General features: G+C 39.8%; 1 protein-coding gene across 11 annotated transcripts in view; it reads right to left on the reverse strand.

Moving 5' to 3' along the window:
* The window catches only part of DGKI (diacylglycerol kinase iota), a 453,062-nt gene that overhangs the window by 147,691 nt on the left and 286,675 nt on the right, over positions 1-18,696 (reverse strand). For all 11 annotated transcript variants that reach the window (XM_073899243.1, XM_073899251.1, XM_025854834.2 and 8 more), the window contains one exon: positions 5,397-5,596. In XM_073899243.1, coding sequence (XP_073755344.1) covers positions 5,397-5,596 — 200 coding nt within the window. The remainder of the gene's footprint in view (positions 1-5,396; positions 5,597-18,696) is intronic.

Consider the following 18,696-nt stretch of genomic DNA (forward strand, 5'->3'; position numbering starts at 1 on the left):
CACACACACACACACACACACACACACACACACACACACACACACACTAGAGAGGAGTAGGCTGGCATAGTAAACTCATCTTTGAGAAGAGTCAAGGTAAATTTAATCCTTTAACATAGACCTCTTGATTCCAGAGCTCTGTAGGAAATTTGTGTCAAAAGACAGCCATCTTGAAAAGCGTGGCTCAACAAAACCTGTAATGACTGCAGGTAATACCAAGAAAGCCTAGACTCATCATGTGATGCCGCAATTTCACTCATACTCCTGGTAGAAAAGGGAAGCCATAGACTTCACCCTTTTCTCTCTTCTTTTATAATGGAAAAAACCGGAGCACCTGGGTGGCTCAGTCGTTAAGTGTCTGTCTTCGGCTCAGGGCATGATCCCAGGATCCTGGGATCGAGTCCTGCATCAGGCTCTCTGCTTCTCCCTCTCCCACTCCCCCTGCTTGTGTTCCTTTTCTCGCTGTCTCTCTCTGTCAGATAAATAAATAAAATCATTTAAAAAAAAAAAAAAAGAACCGTCAGTAGCTATTAGAAAAGGTGAAATATAAAATTTAAGAAACTAAATCCAAAATGTGTTGTCACATTTACAGAATTATTCTCTCTCTCAGAGGATTTGAAGAGCTTCACTGTAACTGTAATAGGCACAGCACCCCTATCCCTCTTTTTTGCTGGGTATGTAAGTTCTCACATAAAGTCACCCATGAATCAACTCCTTGTTTTCCTCAAAGGACTAGCAATTCCAGGATGACGGAATCCAATCAACGAGTTGCCCAATTCAAAGCTTACCAACTAGAAATCTTGCCCCTGAATAATATGATTGCCCTTCACCGTGTAGTCTTAATTACCAGTGAGCTCAGGATTTCAGCTAGCTTAAGATCTCCCTAAGCACCTGAGAAATTTTAAATTTCTGATCTCTTTCAAAGGTGCCTTTTGAATAGTATCATCAAATTTATGTGGGTACCATGTTACTAGTACATGAATATGAACCTAGACAAAACTCTTCTATTACTTTATGGGGCAATGATATTTATTGCAGCTCTTACTTTGAATAGATTCATAAGCCATGATAAAATGAGATATGCTCTTGTCCCAGTAGGGTGGGGGTCTAGTGAACACAAGTCTAGCCCTTCAGTTTCTATATAGTAATAGCAAATGGGATTATAGACCAAGAAATATATTTTTTTGGAAATAATTTTCTTTTTTTTTTGGTATAAATGAAGATGTAGTGGCATCATGAAGGCCTACTATTTAACCATTTCTCATGGGATTTCCCCCACCTATCCAATCCATGTGAACCAGATCTTGAAATTTTTAAGTATGTATCTTCCATTTGTTCCAAGACATCATCTCCATTACTTTTATATTCATGGATCTTAGATCTATGTTACTTTAGATGCAATCTCAGAGCAATGTTAACAGATAGAGGATTATCGATCTGATCTATGTTCAAGCCACTGATTCAACACATAATCATGTCTTAGACATACTGGTAGGCACTGAGGACCCTAAGAGGAAAACTCTAAGCTGGGAGGAGAGACAAGTAAACCAAGAACTATATTATTCTTGATAAATGGTGTGATGAACATAACCTAGAACACTAACAGGAGTATCTAACAGCTAGAAGTAGATCAAAAAGGATTCTTAGGGAAAATGATATTTCAATGGGGTCTTGAACTTGAGCAAGAGTTAACCGACAAAAAGGCAGGAAGGAAGGCAGTGCAAAAAGAGCAAGAGAAGTGCCAAAGAGTGAGGATGCATGAGGCAGGCCAGTGCTCCCGACGAGCAATGATCTTTGGGGCGCAGGAGGACGACGACAGCAATGATCAAAAAGCTCTGCAAAGCTAAGGAATATCAGCTTAACTTTTCGAGAAAGATCCTTCTAAGTACTAATGACTAATCTACTGGAAAAAGCATTGTGTGAAGAGCAGTGACGCACAGGAAGCAAGGAAACATGAGCATATTTAGTGATGCTGTGGTGAGGTAACTTAGATGGCCTTTGGACACAGGCTGTATTACTAGCAGAGCGGGTAGGTGGCGTGAGTCAAAGACACGGGAGATAGGGGCACCTGGGTGGCTCAGATGGTTGAGTGTCTGACTCTTGGGTTCAGCTCAGGCCATCATCTCTGGGCCATGGGATCAAGCCACATGTCGGGCCCAGCACTCAGCGGGGAGTTTGCTTGAAGATTCTCTCCCTCTGCCCCTTCCCCCACTCTCTCTTTCTGAAATAAATAAATAAATCTTTACCCCCCCCCCAAAAAAAGACGTGGGAAATAAATAGAAGGAGCAGGTGACTGCAAGGACTCCATGGCTGGAACCTGGTGAATGGGTAGATGGTTCCATGCAGACAAATGTGAATGAGGAGGGCTCACTGGCCGATAAGCAGAGAAAGCAAAGGGAGCAGAGTTAAACAAGCCCATTTTCAGCCTGCAGTCTGAGGTTGTTGGGGGTATCCAGGTAAAGATGTCAGCTGAGATATCTGGATATGAGTCTCTGGCTTTTGGAAGGAACGCCGGGACAGACGACACAGATGTGAAATTTATTCCCTTATCAGTCATAGATGAAATCTGGGGTACAGATGTGATCTCCCAGAGAAAGGCAAACCTGTGAGGAACACCACTGCTCAAGTGGAAAAGGAAGCCAGTTGTTTAGGGAACCACAGTACTTGATTCTCAAATATTCACAGTTAACTCCCTCCCCCCACCCCCCAATCCTCATCACACACAGAGGTTTCTAAATGAATTCTCCAGACATTTTAAACCTGTTCTCTTTCTTCTGAAAGAAGATGGGCAAATGGAACAGAAGTAACAGTCTCAGAAAACAAGGACTGCTGAGAGAGAGAGAGAGAGAGAGAGAGAGAGAGAGAGAAAGAGAATGAAGGAGGAAAACAGGGAAGGAAGGAAGGAAGGAAATAAATATCTTTCGATTATCTCTCTGCCTTGGCTGCAAAATGAACTTGGCCCAACCGTGGCCGAAACAGAAAAGCCTAGAGGACTTAGAAGGTTGAAGAAAACTTGTGGAAAGGTCTTAATGGCCAGGCAACCCTCAAACTAGAAACTCCACCTGGAAATCCAGTGGAAGAAGTCAGATTTCAAAACATGGATTTTCAGTAAAATAGAAAGAGGAACTCTAATTGCAGAGGGTGAAAAAGAGCAGTCAGGGAGAGCAATTGAGGTGTAGTGAACACACGTGACAAGATAAGTGGGTGTTTGGTTTTCCTCTGAAAATGTGCTATCTGTATTGCTTTCCTAAAAAATATAGTGTTTTGATAGTTATTCATCATCAGTAGTAATAAATATCTTTGCTAAGTTTTACAAGTGTCCTTTCTGGAACTGAAAAGCACATTATTGTCCTTCAGAGGTTTCCTGAGGCCAGAGGCTGCTTAGGTGGACGCACCACTGCCCCCTGGTGGGAAGGAACTATTTTTGAGTTGAGGCTGTTTCCTCGAACACCCTGCAGCTAAATCTATGCCACCGCATCATCTATCTGCCATATGTAGTCTAAGTACGAAAAGAAAACAACTATTTGTATTTGTTTTTATATGTGAAGAAGGCCCAAGTGAATTCTTAAGAATACAGTTGCCGACAATGAATCATGGAACACTACATCAAAAACTAATGATGTAATGTATGGTGATTAACATAACAATAAAAAATTAAAAAAAAAAAAAGAATACAGTTGCCGAGCAGATACAAACTCTTTCTCACTTCAAGGGCAAGAGCTGTTTGAAACTAAGCATCTGGAAACAATTTCGTGTCTAGTAAGGTTATTAAATATAGCACCACCAGGCAGGAGGACGGGAGCTCTTTGCCTGCAGATATTAAGAACTTTTAGTTTTATTATAGCTTCTTAATGATCTACAAGTGGCCCCAAACAACCTGAGCTACCATACTATCTCCAAGGTAGCTTTTCATTTAGTTCAGAGCTTTCTCCCTGACCACTGGTTCATGGATTAACACTAACATTTCTAGAGAGCATATGGTCAACCATATACTGTTGTTGACATCCTACCTTTTTAACATAAACTTGCCAGCTGTATATTTAGCCTAATAGAAGCTAGAGGCAAGGAGAAAAGAAAACCATTGGGAATGAACCAGGAGTTTCACTAGCTGCAAAATGTTAACAAAATAAGGAATACAACTGAACAATGGATAATGGCCTGGATAATGATCTGGGGAAAGTGCTGAGCGACTCTGATGTCCAGAGAGACTCTAGGAGAGGACCTCTCACGCCAGCTTCAGACTTAGAAGTGGATGCCAAAAATGCAAACACTTTAAGAGCCCTGTCTAATGCTATTCCTCAACATATGCCATCTCAGAAAGAGAGGTGAAGTGAGGTTCTGGCAGGGAGCTACGGCACCTCTGTCACTGGTCTATTCTAGGCACTTCTGTCGATTGTAACAGTGACTCCATAAATACGTGGCAAAGCATGCCCTGCTTCACAGGCACCGCAGGAAGCCAGCCATTCAGGACATATCAGTAACCATGCACCACAGGCCACAAACATGAGTAGCACCTTGGGGGGTCCCTCGCTGTGACAGAATAATGACCCGAGGCTGAGCCATAAATGGCCCTATCTTGAGCTAGACCAGGCATATGGGCATTATATATAGAAGATACTCGGAAAGGGGCCCCAAATCCCCATTCTTCTCCATCCCTTTCTCCAACCCCAGATAGACATCTCCATTTAAAAAATTAGATGAAGGGGTGCTACAATGAACACACACTCTGAATATCTAGTTATTATCTCCTTATCTCAAATCAGTTTATCAAAACACCTAAGAAAAGAAAGGGTCCAAGAGGGATACATCTTATTTAGATATTGAATAGTGAGCTAGGTTGTATCTAGACAATAGGATGCCACTCAGAATGGCAAAATTGAGTTGAAGCACCAGAGTCCATCGGACCCCAATGTGGGGGCATCAGGAAAGTGATAACTCACTAACAGGCAGAAGGGGATGCAACGTGGAGAGAGGTGAGCTCCGAATATCCAGCTCTGCCAGCCTCCTGTTATTGGGGAAACCAACACTCTCCAAGTGACCTGGGTAAAAAGGAGGCCAATAGCATTCCTTCTTAAAACACAACAGAACATATTTATCTTGATGTGTTTTATGACCCTAGAAACACTCTAAATGATTTTCTCTTGTTCCCAATAAATATAGACCAAAGTGGTCAATGAAGAAGAGTTATCTCATATACAATACGGTAGTTATTTCTAAAAGAAGAGTGTGGTCACTGTGTAATAAACATGAAGAAAAGTATGTCAGAGAGACCAAGGAACTCCTGTTTCTTAGACTTTGTTCCTTTCTTAACACAGCAAGGCCCCTAGACCATGCACATGCTTGGTGTTCTCTTCATGGTCTTTGTGTTCACAAAGGTAGGCAAGGGGCAGACTCACTCATTGAGTAAAGGCATGGATGTTCTCCTCTTGCTCTTCTGTACCATGTTGGCTTGATTCCTCAAGGAGATCCGAATCATAGCTGGGGCCAACCTACAGGGCTCCCCATCCACTTGCATGGGGATGGATTTGTAAGTGAGCAGCATGACCTCCCGACACTGGTGTAGCCTTTCCCCGTGGCCTCCAACTTGCAGTGCAGCCTGTGAATTCAAGAGTCCAAAGGAAGCTGGAAGTTAGTTCTTAAGAGTCAGGAAAGCTAGAATCCCCAAGTGCACGCTGAATAACCCAAAGACCTTTGATAAACATAGTGAAACTTGCTAGCCAGGAGTAGAATGGGAAACCTTGGGTAAATCACCTTAACAAAAATAAACTAAAATTTCTCAACTTTTGATGAGCTTGGCCAAAAATTCTCGATAGCTAATTTTCAGTGTTACGTGTTTTCAGTCTTAATTTAATCACATTACTTTAATACAGAAGTTGTTCTCTGTGCAATTTATTCCCATTGAATAACCAATATAAGGAGAAAAAAAAGACTATAAAAGACATCAAGCACAGTTTAAGGCAATTTTTGTACTAATTTAAATATAAATATATATTATATATTATTTAAATATAAATACATAATATAGTTACACAACATATATATGTATATATAACATATATCTTATATACGTACATGCTATCATATGTAACTATATATTACATATGAAATATACTCATATTTAAATTGGCAGCGCACCCTTGGTTAATTTTCAAACTTGGGCAGGTTTCTCCTTTTTACCAAAAACCTCCTCAAGCTACTTCTAATCTGTATAAGATCAATGAAATGCAAAATAATATTAATTACTCAATTACAAACATTATGAAAGGTAAAGCAAAGGATCAAAATCAAACACAGAGCTCAATCCACCACGGTGGCCACAAAATGGAAAAGTCAATCTAAAACGAAAAGCCCGTTGTTAAGGACAACAAATTAACATAACTTTACTGCGTTAGTTAAAACATATATGTATATGCACACATATATATTTATATATGTTAAATTAATACACTATACATTTTTATGTTGTGTATGTTATTACATATTTACTATCATTTACCTTTTAGGGATGAATGGAAATCATACACATTTGGTTATAAAAGAGTACACAAATTATACAACTTGATGAGTGTCTTTATATACATATGTGAATCACCATCCAGATCAAGCTTTAGATAATTTATAGTTTTCCACGTGCTCCTTCCCAATCTTTTCATACTCCTCCCACAAACCAGTTAGCAACCAATACTCTGACTCCTATCACCACAGATTCAATTTGTTTGAACTTGAACTTCACATAAACCATAGCAGATAACTCTTTTGTGTCTGACATCTTTTGTTCATCACTATTTTTTAAGTACTATATAGCAAAATATATTTAATTGCTCTTCTGCTGGTAAACATTTGGTTGTTTCCAGTTTGTAGCTACCGTTGATGTAAACTTTCTTATAAATATCGTTTGGTAGATACTCTCTTGGGTACATACAATGAGAAGAATTGCTATGCCATTAAGCTGAGATGTATAATTAACTTGAATAGATACTGCTAAATAATTTTTCAGCAAGGTTATATTATGTATTTTGAGTTATCAATTAGCTTACAATAAATATAAAAAAAAAGGAGTCAGGTTGTAACTTGTTCAAAATCTAAAAGATTAAAACAAACTATCAACCTGTTTCCGTATGTCTCATTTCCATGAATGAGGAATAAACTTTGTTAACTGATATTTGTGAAGCCAACCTCCCCTTATTTGGTTGCCAGATATTTATATTTATCCGAGGCATTGCATTTCTTTTTTTGTACTTGCATTAATTTGAACAAAAGAAACTTGATTATCTATAAATGCAAAAAGAAAAGAAACACAAAGGGACAAAAGGGACAGAAAGAAAAAAGAATAAAAACTGAGAAGAACTACTTATTGAACACCTGTGATGTTGAAAGCATTCCGTTGGGTGCTTTACATACAATTTTATTTAGTTAGTTGGGAGAACAAAAAAGCAGAGGGGAATGCAGTGAGAATTTACTAAAATTCTTTTTGGCCTATTCCCCGATCCTCTGTTATTCAGCTGAAAGTTTTTCTTGGCTGTACTCAAATGATCCACTTAAATCCATTAGCGGATCCACTTAGATTATGAGCCACTATCTCATGTCCACTAAGATCCACTTAGATTAGAGCCACCGTCTCATGTCCAGAACTTTTCTAATATATTTCCCTTGCCTGCAAGTACTTCTCAGCTGAGAACTCTACCCCTTCATCCACTGTTCTGGAAATACCATTTCTTCTTCTCCCCCTCAGCCACCTTTGACTAGGCCCAATCACAAATAAAAATGCAGAACCTGCCAGGTGAGAACTTCTTCCTTGGAGTTTAACAGAACTGAAAACGGTTTTAAATACTTTCCAACCCCTTGGTATGAGAAGGCGTACACGCTACTGTAGAGCACTTTTAAGTCATCTTCCCAGCCTCAAATATACAGCAACAGCAATACCACAAACATGTAAACAGCTGTCCCGTTGGCATTTCAAAATCAATCCAAGATCACTGCGCAGGCACAGGAGGAATTACGGTAAATAGCTTCTCAGGGTAAAGACGGTTCTTCTATTGTTAGCATAGCCGCAGTGTTTTGGGAACAAGTTAGAGTAAAGGTAATTTTTTAAATGCTCATTAGAAATACTTATTTTTCATCACTCAGGGTGGTCTAGGCCTAACCACAAATAACCCCAAGATTTGCTAGAAGGAATCATTTACTGGTAATAATATGGTGATTTATTAGTGACAGAGATTCAATTATCTGTTCAATCTAGGATCTATCACTCTTGTGAAAATTTCAAATATTGCCTTTCTGATAGCATGGGCCCTGATAGGAAAACAAAGACATCCCCTGAACTAAGTGCATCCACTGCCATTTACTGCCCTGTTGCCCAGACCACAACTTCCCTTCATGTCACAGGTGGGGCTTGAGATCCTGTGTCTTTCCACACTCTACTCCTCCCTGTGATACTTGTCTCCATCTTCCTCCATGCCTCATCTTCTTTCTTACCACTCAAGCCCCTATTCTACTTGCTGTCAGATGGGAAGGATGGACAATCCTGGGTTGGTGGGAGCGGAGAAGAAAACATAGAATAGTTAGGAACAAAATCAGCAAAGGGTATGCAAGAACCTGAAAACCAGGCTGAAACTATAAAATATAAAACTTTGCTAAGAGAAATGAAAGAACAGCTAAATGGAGAAAGACATAGTTGTAGATTGGAACACTAAATACTGTTAATATGTCAATTCTCCCTAATCTATAGAATCAAAGCAATCCCAATTAAAATCCTAGTTTTTTTTTTTGTCAACACAGTCAAACTGATTCTAAAATTTATATACAAATGCAAAAGACAGAATAACCAAAACATTCTTAGAAGGGCAAAGTGGCATAATTCATATTAGCAGTTTGAAGACTTACAATGAAGCTATAGTAATCAAAACAGTGTGGTACTGCCATAGGATAAAGAAATAAACCAATGAAACAGGACAGAGTCCAAAAATAGAGCCACATACAATCGAAGGGCAAAGGCACTAAGGTAATTCTATAGCAAAGTCTACTCAACAAATAATGCTGGGAAAAATTGAAAAAAATGTATTTTTAAAAAATGAATCTTCATATGTCCTTTACACAATCCACATAAATTAATTTGGACTGAATTAAATACTTATACACAAAGCTAAAACTATAGATCTTCAAAACTCAAACACAGGAGAATATTTTCCCAACCTTTCATGGAATAAGGTTTCTTAAGAAGGGCACAGAAAGCCCTCACATGAAATAAGCCTACCTCATAGAATTGGAATTCAGAAGAATGTTTGAAGTTCTGCTTGTCAAAACAGACACTAAGAAAATAAAAAGATCAGAATAGACAGAGAATATATTTGCACTAAATATATCTGTCAAAAGACTTGTATTCGGAATATATAAATAACTCCTGAAATTCAACAATAAAAGACAAACAACCTATTAAAATATGCAAAAAACACACTTCAAAAAAACAAAAAACCACACAAGGTAACAATAAAGTTGAACAACAATGTGTCCTTACTCTCATTTTTTGCTGTTTAAGAGGACATCATGGGATGGACAAAACAGGCATGATTTCTTTCTTTCTTTCTAGGGATGAAATTTTATTCTCGTCTCTCCTTCTGTTTCATCAGGTGTAATATTTAATAGCTTTTTGTTTCTAACTGTGAACACATTTCCAGCACCTGTGGGATATTACTTCTTAACAGGTATTCATGCACATTGCTGTTGGGCAAGTAAACAGAACAAAATTTCTAGAAAGCAGTTTTATAACTGTTATTAAGAGGCTTTAAAATACGTCATTGACAGTAATTTCTTCTGTGGGGATATGTCATCGCAAAGGATTTTGAAATATGAACAGAGGTTTATGAGCAATTATTACAGGATTATTCACACCCACCAAACATCCAAAAACCTCAACATTTCATAAAGGAAGCTTTTCATAAAGGAATAATTATTATATAAATTGAGATATTTATATATGAAAGAGTAGTCAGCCATTTGTGGTATGGGTTTTACTTATAATATGATTTCCTATATGTTTAAAAACAGAAATAAAGCAATTGGAAAAAAACACATCAAAATATAAATAGTTACAGATTATTTAACTATGACTGATATTTTTACTTTTAGTTCTTATGTGTACTATCAAAATAAGCCCACATTTAATATTTTTTCCTAAAAAAATAAAGAATACACTCTCTGGTATGTATAAAACCTCAGCCCTGGGAATTTCCCCATGTGATTTTTCTCACCAAATAACATTTAGCTTTTCTAATTCATAAACATAAAAGAGCTTACATATTTTAATTTCAATTAACATAAAGAAAACTGGCTCTACTTTCTTTAAAGTTTAGGAGACTGAAATCTCTGGATTTCATACTGCATAGCAAATTTGGTGACCAATGCCTCAATCTGTATAATGCTTTGGACTGTCTTAAAGAGTTTTAGATTACTTAGAAACAGACTCAACATGAAAAGACCTTCAAAACCATACAGGCAAAAAATTGTGGCAGAAATAAATACAAATTACAGTGTCTGATTATGGTCTGCATAGAATCCAAAAAGGTAATCAGGGGGCGCCTGGGTGGCTCAGTCGGTTAAGTGCCTGATTCTTGGTTTCAGCTCAGGTCATGATCTCATGGTGGTGAGACTGAGCCCCTGAGCCCCTGTCAGGCTCGCACTCAGCAGGGAGTCTGCTTCAGATTCTCTCTCCTTCTTCCTCTCCCTCACCCTCTGCCCCTCACCCCACTTGCTCACACGTTCTCTCTAAAATAAATAAACAAAATCTTAAAAAAAAAAAATGGTAATCAGGTTACCAAGCACCCAGCGAAGAATCATCTGAATTTGTAGGAATGCATTTCAACCAGGGAAATGAATTGAAAACTACTGTTTTGAAATTTGCAATCACAAGATAAAGAGTCTAGTTTCAAGAAACATAAACGCAAGTCCTGGAAATGAAATTCTTTCTTCTAGAACAATAGTGTACTGTTATATGAGCAGTCAGGTAAGATGTGAATGAGAATAGAGAGACATATGCCCATATTCTTCAGAGAGCATAGGATGTTCAAAACCGTGCAGTATGCACTACATTTAACTATGCTTTCTTGAAGTAGAATTTTTTTTAATCTTGGAAGCAATCTAAAGTCATTAGAATCTGAGATCCACATTTGAGGCTAGCTGCTATGCATTTTTACATGATTCATACATAAAGAGAAAAAATAATTGACCTAATTTTAGTATTCCATTTTCTCTTCGCCAGCTTCCATCAACTATTATTCTTTTCCTTTTCCTACCAATGATGGGACGGGGGAGAAGGAAATCTGATAGACCCCCAGAACCTTCTCTCCCAACCTGGAAGGATCCCGTGAACCCTAAACATGTATTTCAAATTGCCTCTATCTCCCTAGATGCCTTACAGGGGTTTCAAATTTAACTTACATAAATTGAGCACTGGGTAATATATAGAACTGTTAAATCACTATATATTATGTTTTATCTAGAGAGAACCATTAAATCACTATATATCTATATATCACAATATATAGAACTGTTAAATCACAATACAGAGAACTGTTAAGTCACTATATTGTCCATCTGAAACTAACTTAACACTGTATATTAACTAGACTGGAATTAAAATAAAAATTTTAAATATGGTAAAAAAAAAAACCACAATTCATTTTTTGGCGATATTATCTTTCTTTTATATTCCCCCCCACACACAACGTATTCACCATTTACCTAATGGGCTCCGCTAGCCAGCCAGGGTTCATGTGTACTCCTTTTTCACCCTTCAAAATAAGTCACCGTGTCTGAATAACTCTTGAAGTTGCCTATCCCCCCACCTTCATTACCACTTTCTTCCCCGGATTCCAGGCCTCCTCATTTCCGCACCTGGACTTCGGTACCAACATCTTGCTTTGTCTCTGTGCCTCCAGCAGAGAGATTCTGGTCACCTTCCACCCAGACATCCAGGCCATCTTTCTAAACCACCATTCTGATTCTGTCTCATTCCACCTCTGCCAACCTCCCTGCTTCACAGTTACAAACAACTGTTCCTGGCCTCTCCTTTCTCCACACCAGTGTCTTTCTTCCCCGTCTGTGTCATCACTGAGCCACCATGAGTGCTCTAGGATACCATGCTCTCTCAGGTGGTTCTCCCACAGAATGGACGCTCACAATCGCATCCGTAAGTACTCCTGCCTCCTCTGCGCAATTTTTGCTGATTTCCCCAATTTACAAACACTGTTTGGTTTCACTTCTTCTTCCTATCTCCACACATGCCTTTCTCCTAGAATTTATGACGCCAGACCGCAATTGCCTGTGTTTTTTGTGTCCCCCCATAACACTGAACTGTGGGCACCCTGAGGACAGGGCTTGTCTCTGGGTCCATTTCATAACTGTTTTACATAGCAGAGTGCCATTTCTGAATTCAGTATTTGTGGGTTCAATAAATGTTCAATAAATATTTATGACTGACATTAAATGAATGAAAGCAGGGAGACATTTTAAATTACGAATATTATCTGGAATTTATAAAATTCCTATTAATTAGAGACCATCAGTATGACCTGTATTGCCCATAGGCTGCATGGCCTTTCATGATCCAGAACCCCAAGTTACCCAGGGTCACTTCCACTGTACCAGACTTGCCAAGTATTTGTAAGCCCACCCAGATTCGAGGGGAGGGTACAGAGACCCAAACTTAGAATGGCAAGTGTCCAAAAAACTCAAATCCATTTAAACCAATGATCACCAACAGAAGATGCTATCAATTACTTATTTTGAAAACATATAAATAAAAATAATCTGTTATCCTGCTTTCCCTATACCAATTATGTAACCAAGTAGCCAAATAATAGGTGAAATTACTCTTTATAGAAATACTCCAGTTAATCAGTGAAAAGGGACAGAATTAGAATATGACTGCTCTGCCAACCTCTAATGATCACTGGATCCAGACAATGCTCATCAGGGACTATTAGTCAAAAAAGAGAGACAACGGGATATTACCTATCCTCTTTTGGAAGAAGAAAACACTACTCACAGAGTAGATTTGGGGGACTGGGGAGACAGAAGTGCTGTATCTACATCCAACTATCAATTTAAAGGAAACAGCAAGAGAGAAGAGCATGCTAATTGACACTTCCAGAATATTATCAGCACAATTCAAACACAGGGAAACTTTACAGGATGAATAGCCTGGTTTCTTCAATAAATAAATGAAGAAGTTAAAGAGATGGACAGAAACCTATAGATACATAAGAGTCACATTAATCAATTACAGTGAATAAATTTTATTTGGATCCTGGTTCAAACTCACAGAGCATAAGAAAACAAAGGACATTTGCAAGACGACTGGAAATTTGAGCACTCAGTAAACAGTAATACTCAGATGCTACTGTCTTAATTTTTTCAGATATAAGGCATATAGCTGTGTTCATAAAGGTCTTATCTTTTAAAAACACATTCAGAAATATTTATAAGTGATAAAATGCCAGAGATATGCTTCACACTAATATAAGGGATGTGGTCATAGGTGGGAACAGATAGAAGATTGCCCAATCTTCTATCTATTGAACATTATAGAAGCTAGGTAATGGCACATGAGGGTTCAATATATTATTTTGTCTATTTTTATATTGGACTTTTCTCATAATAAATACTTCCTTAAAAGCACACTTTACTAATTCCCCAGTGACCCTGGAATAAAGTCAAAACCTCTAGACAAATCCTGTAATCACTCCATGATCTGGTCCTTGCCTACCACTCTCAATTTTCACCTCCATAAAATGAATTACAGTTCCCACGGAGGACTAGAATCCCTCATACTGCTGAGTGTATGTAAATTTCTCTTTCTGTAGAATGCCCAATCCCATTCTTCTTCTCCTGGCAAAATGCATTCACTCTGCCACGTTTTCTCAAGCCAGCTACATGTATCAGTCTCTGCTATGTGGAAGACACACATTGGAGTGATGGATACCCACCACCTGCCACTCCTGGCTGGCACTACATCCTTTCCTACCCTCCTTCTTGCCCTGTGAGCCTGACCCACTCAAACTATATCAGTAGCTGCTTGTCCCCTGGCTTCTGGTTAGACTTCTCCAGAGGGAGGCACCAGTGGAAGATCTACTGGGCCAAGAAGAGTAAGGTAACTATATCTAGGGCTCTGGCTCCCTCCCTGACAGGTTGGCACTGGCTCACTGCTTCCACTTAGCAAACACTACCTCTATGAGGTAGTCCTTCCCAAACAATCCTTCTTCTGGTGCAGGTGACTGCTTCGTTACCTCTGCACCTTCAGCTCAGGAATATGCCACCATCCGTCGTTCCTTCTCATAAACCTAGTTCACTATTTGTCAAGTCCCTCCACAAACTCTCCTCCAGTTATTCAGTGTCAGTCTGCTATCTCTTTCATGTCCAGATATTGTGCAATTGTCAACAAAAATAACCCAAGCAAGACTCTAAAAAGGACCTGACATGGATATGGGCTGAGAAGTTACAGAAGATGGAGAGTCAAAGAACATTTTAGAGAGAAAAAGCATGTGCAACGGTCCTGTGGTGCAAAAGCAGCAAGAGATTTTCCAAGCTAAGCTTGACTTGAGAGGCTACTTGAGCTAGAAAGCAAAGAGGGCAGTGGAAAGGCTAGAGAATCAGAGAGAAACTCAGTCTTGCAGGCCTACATTTCGATTTTGATCCTGAGAGCAATGCAGAAGAATCTAATATTCTCTTTGCTCCCCCTCTCCACCCTCCCCCACCCTGCCCAAGCCTAGGTGAAGGATCATGTTCTCTTCCACATTCCCTGACAGACTTCTGCCACATAGTCAGGAGTAGGAAGCTCTGGCACACTGGTAAACATTCAATAAATGTTCACTGAATCCACGAATAAATGAATGAGTAAAACACATGTGGCCAGATTTGAACCTTTTTTGACTGCTTCCAAGAATTCTTCCTTGCACACATCCTTCTTGAGTTTATTCCTACATTTGCTCTCAGCTGAGTCTTTGCCTGTAATTAGCTAACAGACCTTTGGAAAGAGCAGGACGTGAACTACGACCTGAAAATTAGATCAATCCCAGACCAATCTTCAACACTTAACAATCATTTCGTCCCAGAGAGGGCAGATTTCATTAGCAGCATCACCATATCAGGTGATGGACATTTGCCACAATCACAAGAGGCTATTCTCTCTGATCTCAGCAACCTGAGGTGATTGAGGAAAAGTCAGTAGGAATCCACAGGATGAGTGACCAAGAGAGCTGCTCTGGCTTGTTTAGAGCAAGAAATGCAACCTTCTTACCTTCAAGCATAAGGTGTAGCACAAACCAAGTGCTAACCATGGGTTGAAAGGAGATTTTTTAAATTCATTTTATAAACTGATAGGGTGGCCTGATTTACACAAGATGATAAACATAATTTTTAATTGGTTTCCTCATCATTCAATAGTAAGTTGAAATACATAGCTAAAACCTGCTCGAGGAGATTTGTTTCAGTATGTGCTGGGCAAGAGGGACTCTGGGCACTAGCTCCCACTCTGTATTGACGCCCTTTTATCTCAGTCCTCCCAACAACCCCTTGTTATGGGTTAGCTTGTGTCCTCCAAAGAGATATATTGCCATCCTAACCCCCAGGACCTTAGAATGTGACCTTATGGCTGTAGGAGCAAGATGGCGGAGGAGTAGGAGACCTGGATTTCGTCTGGTCTCAGGAATTCAGCTGGATAGGGATCAAACCATTCTGAACACCTACGAACTCAACAGGAGATCGAAGAAAAGAATAGCAGCAACTCTGAACAGAAAAGCGACCACTTTCTGGAAGGTAGGACGTGCGGAGAAGTGAATCCGACGCGATATTCGGGAAGATAGACGGTGGGGGGGGGGCCTCCGTCGGCCGCTTCTGGCAAGTGATAGAGCCGCGGAGCACAAAATCGGAACTTTTAGAAGTTGGCTCCGGTGAGGGACGTCGCTCCAGTGGCTAAGCGGGGGGTGGAACCCTCGTGGGACAGTGTGGTCTCAGGACCCTCGGGGGTCACAGAAAGACCGGGGGAGCCTGAGTGCGGCAGAGCTCCGAGGTAATGGAGCGGGCCAGAAGGCGGGCGGGACGGAGCCGAGGCACGGGCTCTCCGCTCGGGGTGGCCATAAACTGTGATCCGCGGCCCAGTCGGGCCACTGCTCCTCCAGCAGGGACCCAACAAGCGGCAGAGCCAGGGAGACTCCCCTTCCTCCCCCGGGAGGAGCGGCGCGGGAGCGCACCGCAGGGATCTGCTGGGTTTGGAGACTCCACACGGGGTCGGGTGCCAGAGATAGAAACGCTCGGTCACAGGCCGGGTGAGCACGGAGTGCGGCCGGAGACCGGGGACACGGGAGTGATTGCTTTTCTCTGGGGGCGCACTGAGGAGCGGGGCCCGAATTCTTAGCTCCTCCGGGCGGAGATTGGGAGGCCGCCATTTTCCCTCTCGTCCTCCAAAGTTGTGCGGAAAGCTTGCAGGGAACAAAAGCTCCAGAGAGAGCAGATTACTTAGCCCGGACCTGGCAAGGGTGGGGCAATTCCGCCTCCGGCAAAGACATTTGGGAACCACAGCAACAGGCCCCTCCCCCAGAAGACCAGCAAGAACAGCCAGCCAAGGCCAAGTTTACCGATCAATGAGAACGGCAGAACTCCAGCGCTAGGGGAATACTGCACATAGAATTCATGACTTTTTTACCATGATTCTTTAGTCATTCAAAGTTAATTTTTTTAACTGTCTTTTTTTTTAATTTTTCTTTTTCCCTTTTTCAACCAACATCTTATCAATCCTTTTTTAAAAAACATTTTTATTTTTCATTTTCAGAGTCATATTCTAACCCTTCATAGTAGTTACCCTTATTTGTGGTATATATATACATAAGTTGTTCTCTCTCTAAAACTTTGTGATACAGTTTCTTCTAACAGATCAAAACATACCCTAAATTCTAGTGTATGGCTTTGTTCTAGTCTCCTGCCTGATCACATTCTCTCCCCTTTTTTTAATCCTCTTCTCTTTTTTCAACTTATCAATTCCTTTTATAAAATCTTTTATAATTTTCATATGTACAGTCATATTCCATCCCTTCACCACATTAATCCTTATTTTTGTACATATATAAGTTTTTCTTTCTTTAAATTTCTGGGAGGTACTTTCTTCCAGCAGACCAAAATACACCCAAAATCTAGTGTGTGGCACTGATTTATGCACCAGCCTGATCACATCTGATCATATTCTGCTTTTTTTTGTTTTGTTCTGTTTTTGTTTGTTTTTATCTTTTTCTTTTTTTTCCTTTTTCTTTTTTCTTTCTTTCCCTTTCTTCCCCCCGGTTTCAAGTCTTTTCTGATTTGTTTAGTGTATATTTTCTGGGGACATTGTTACCCTGTTAGCATTTTGTTCTCTCATTCACCTATTCTCCTCTGGACAAAATGACAAGATGGAAAAAATCACCTCAACAAAAAGAACAAGAGGCAGTACCAACTGCCAGGGACCTACTCAATACGGACATTAGTACGATGTCAGAACTAGAGTTCAGAATGATGATTTTAAAGATACTAGCTGGGCTTGAAAAAAGCATGGAAGTTATTAGAGAAACCCTTTCTGGAGAAATAAAAGAACTAAAATCTTACCAAGTCGAAATCAAAAAGGCTATTAATGGGGTGCAATAAAAAATGGAGGCTCTAACTGCTAGGATAAATGAGGAAGAAGAAAGAATTACTGGTATAGAAGACCAAATGATGGAAAATAAAGAAGCTGAGAAAAAGAGACATAAACAACTACTGGATCACAAGGGCAGAATTCGAGAGATAAGCGATACCATAAGATGAAACAACATTAATTCCATTTGGACATTAATCCCAAATAATTGGGATCACAGAAGAAGAAGAAAGAGAGAGAGGGGCAGAAGGTATATTGGAGCAAATTATAGCAGAGAACTTCCCTAATTTGGGGAAGTAAACAGGCATCAAAATCCAGGAGGCACAGAGAACCCCTCTCAAAATCAATAAAAATAGGTCAACACCCCGATGTCTAATAGTAAAACTTATGAGTCTCAGAGACAAAGAGAAAATCCTGAAAGCAGCTCAGGAGAAGAGATATGTAACCTACAATGGTAGAAACATTAGATTGGCAGCAGACCAGAAAGGACTGGCATGATATATTCAGAGCACTAAACGAGAAAAATATGCAGCCAAGAATACTATATCCAGCTAGGCTGTCATTGAAAATAGAAGAAGAGATAAAAAGCTTCCAGGACAAACAAAAACTAAAGGAATTTGCAAACACAAAACCAACCCTACAAGAAATATTGAAAGGGGTCCTCTAAGCAAAGAGAGAGCCTAAAACCAACATAGACCAGAAAGGAACACAGACAATATACAGTAACAGTCACCTTACAGGCAATACAAAGGCACTAAATTCATATCTTTCAATAGATACCCTGAACGTAAATGGGCTAAATGCCCCAATCAAAAGACACGGGCTATCAGATTGGATTAAAAAACAAGACCCATCGATATGCTGTATGTAAGAGACTCATTTTAGATCCAGAGACACCCCCAGATTGAAAGTGAGGGGCTGGAAAACCATTTACCATGCTAATGGACACCAAAAGAAACCTGGGCTGGCAATCCTTATATCAGACAAATTAGATTTTAAACCAAAGACTGTAATAAGAGATGAGGAAGGACACTATATCCTAC

This window comes from Callorhinus ursinus, unplaced genomic scaffold (genome assembly GCF_003265705.2).
Source record: "Callorhinus ursinus isolate GAN/ISIS: 27379988/994484 unplaced genomic scaffold, GSC_fseal_2.0 scaffold12, whole genome shotgun sequence".
NCBI lineage: Eukaryota > Metazoa > Chordata > Mammalia > Carnivora > Otariidae > Callorhinus > Callorhinus ursinus.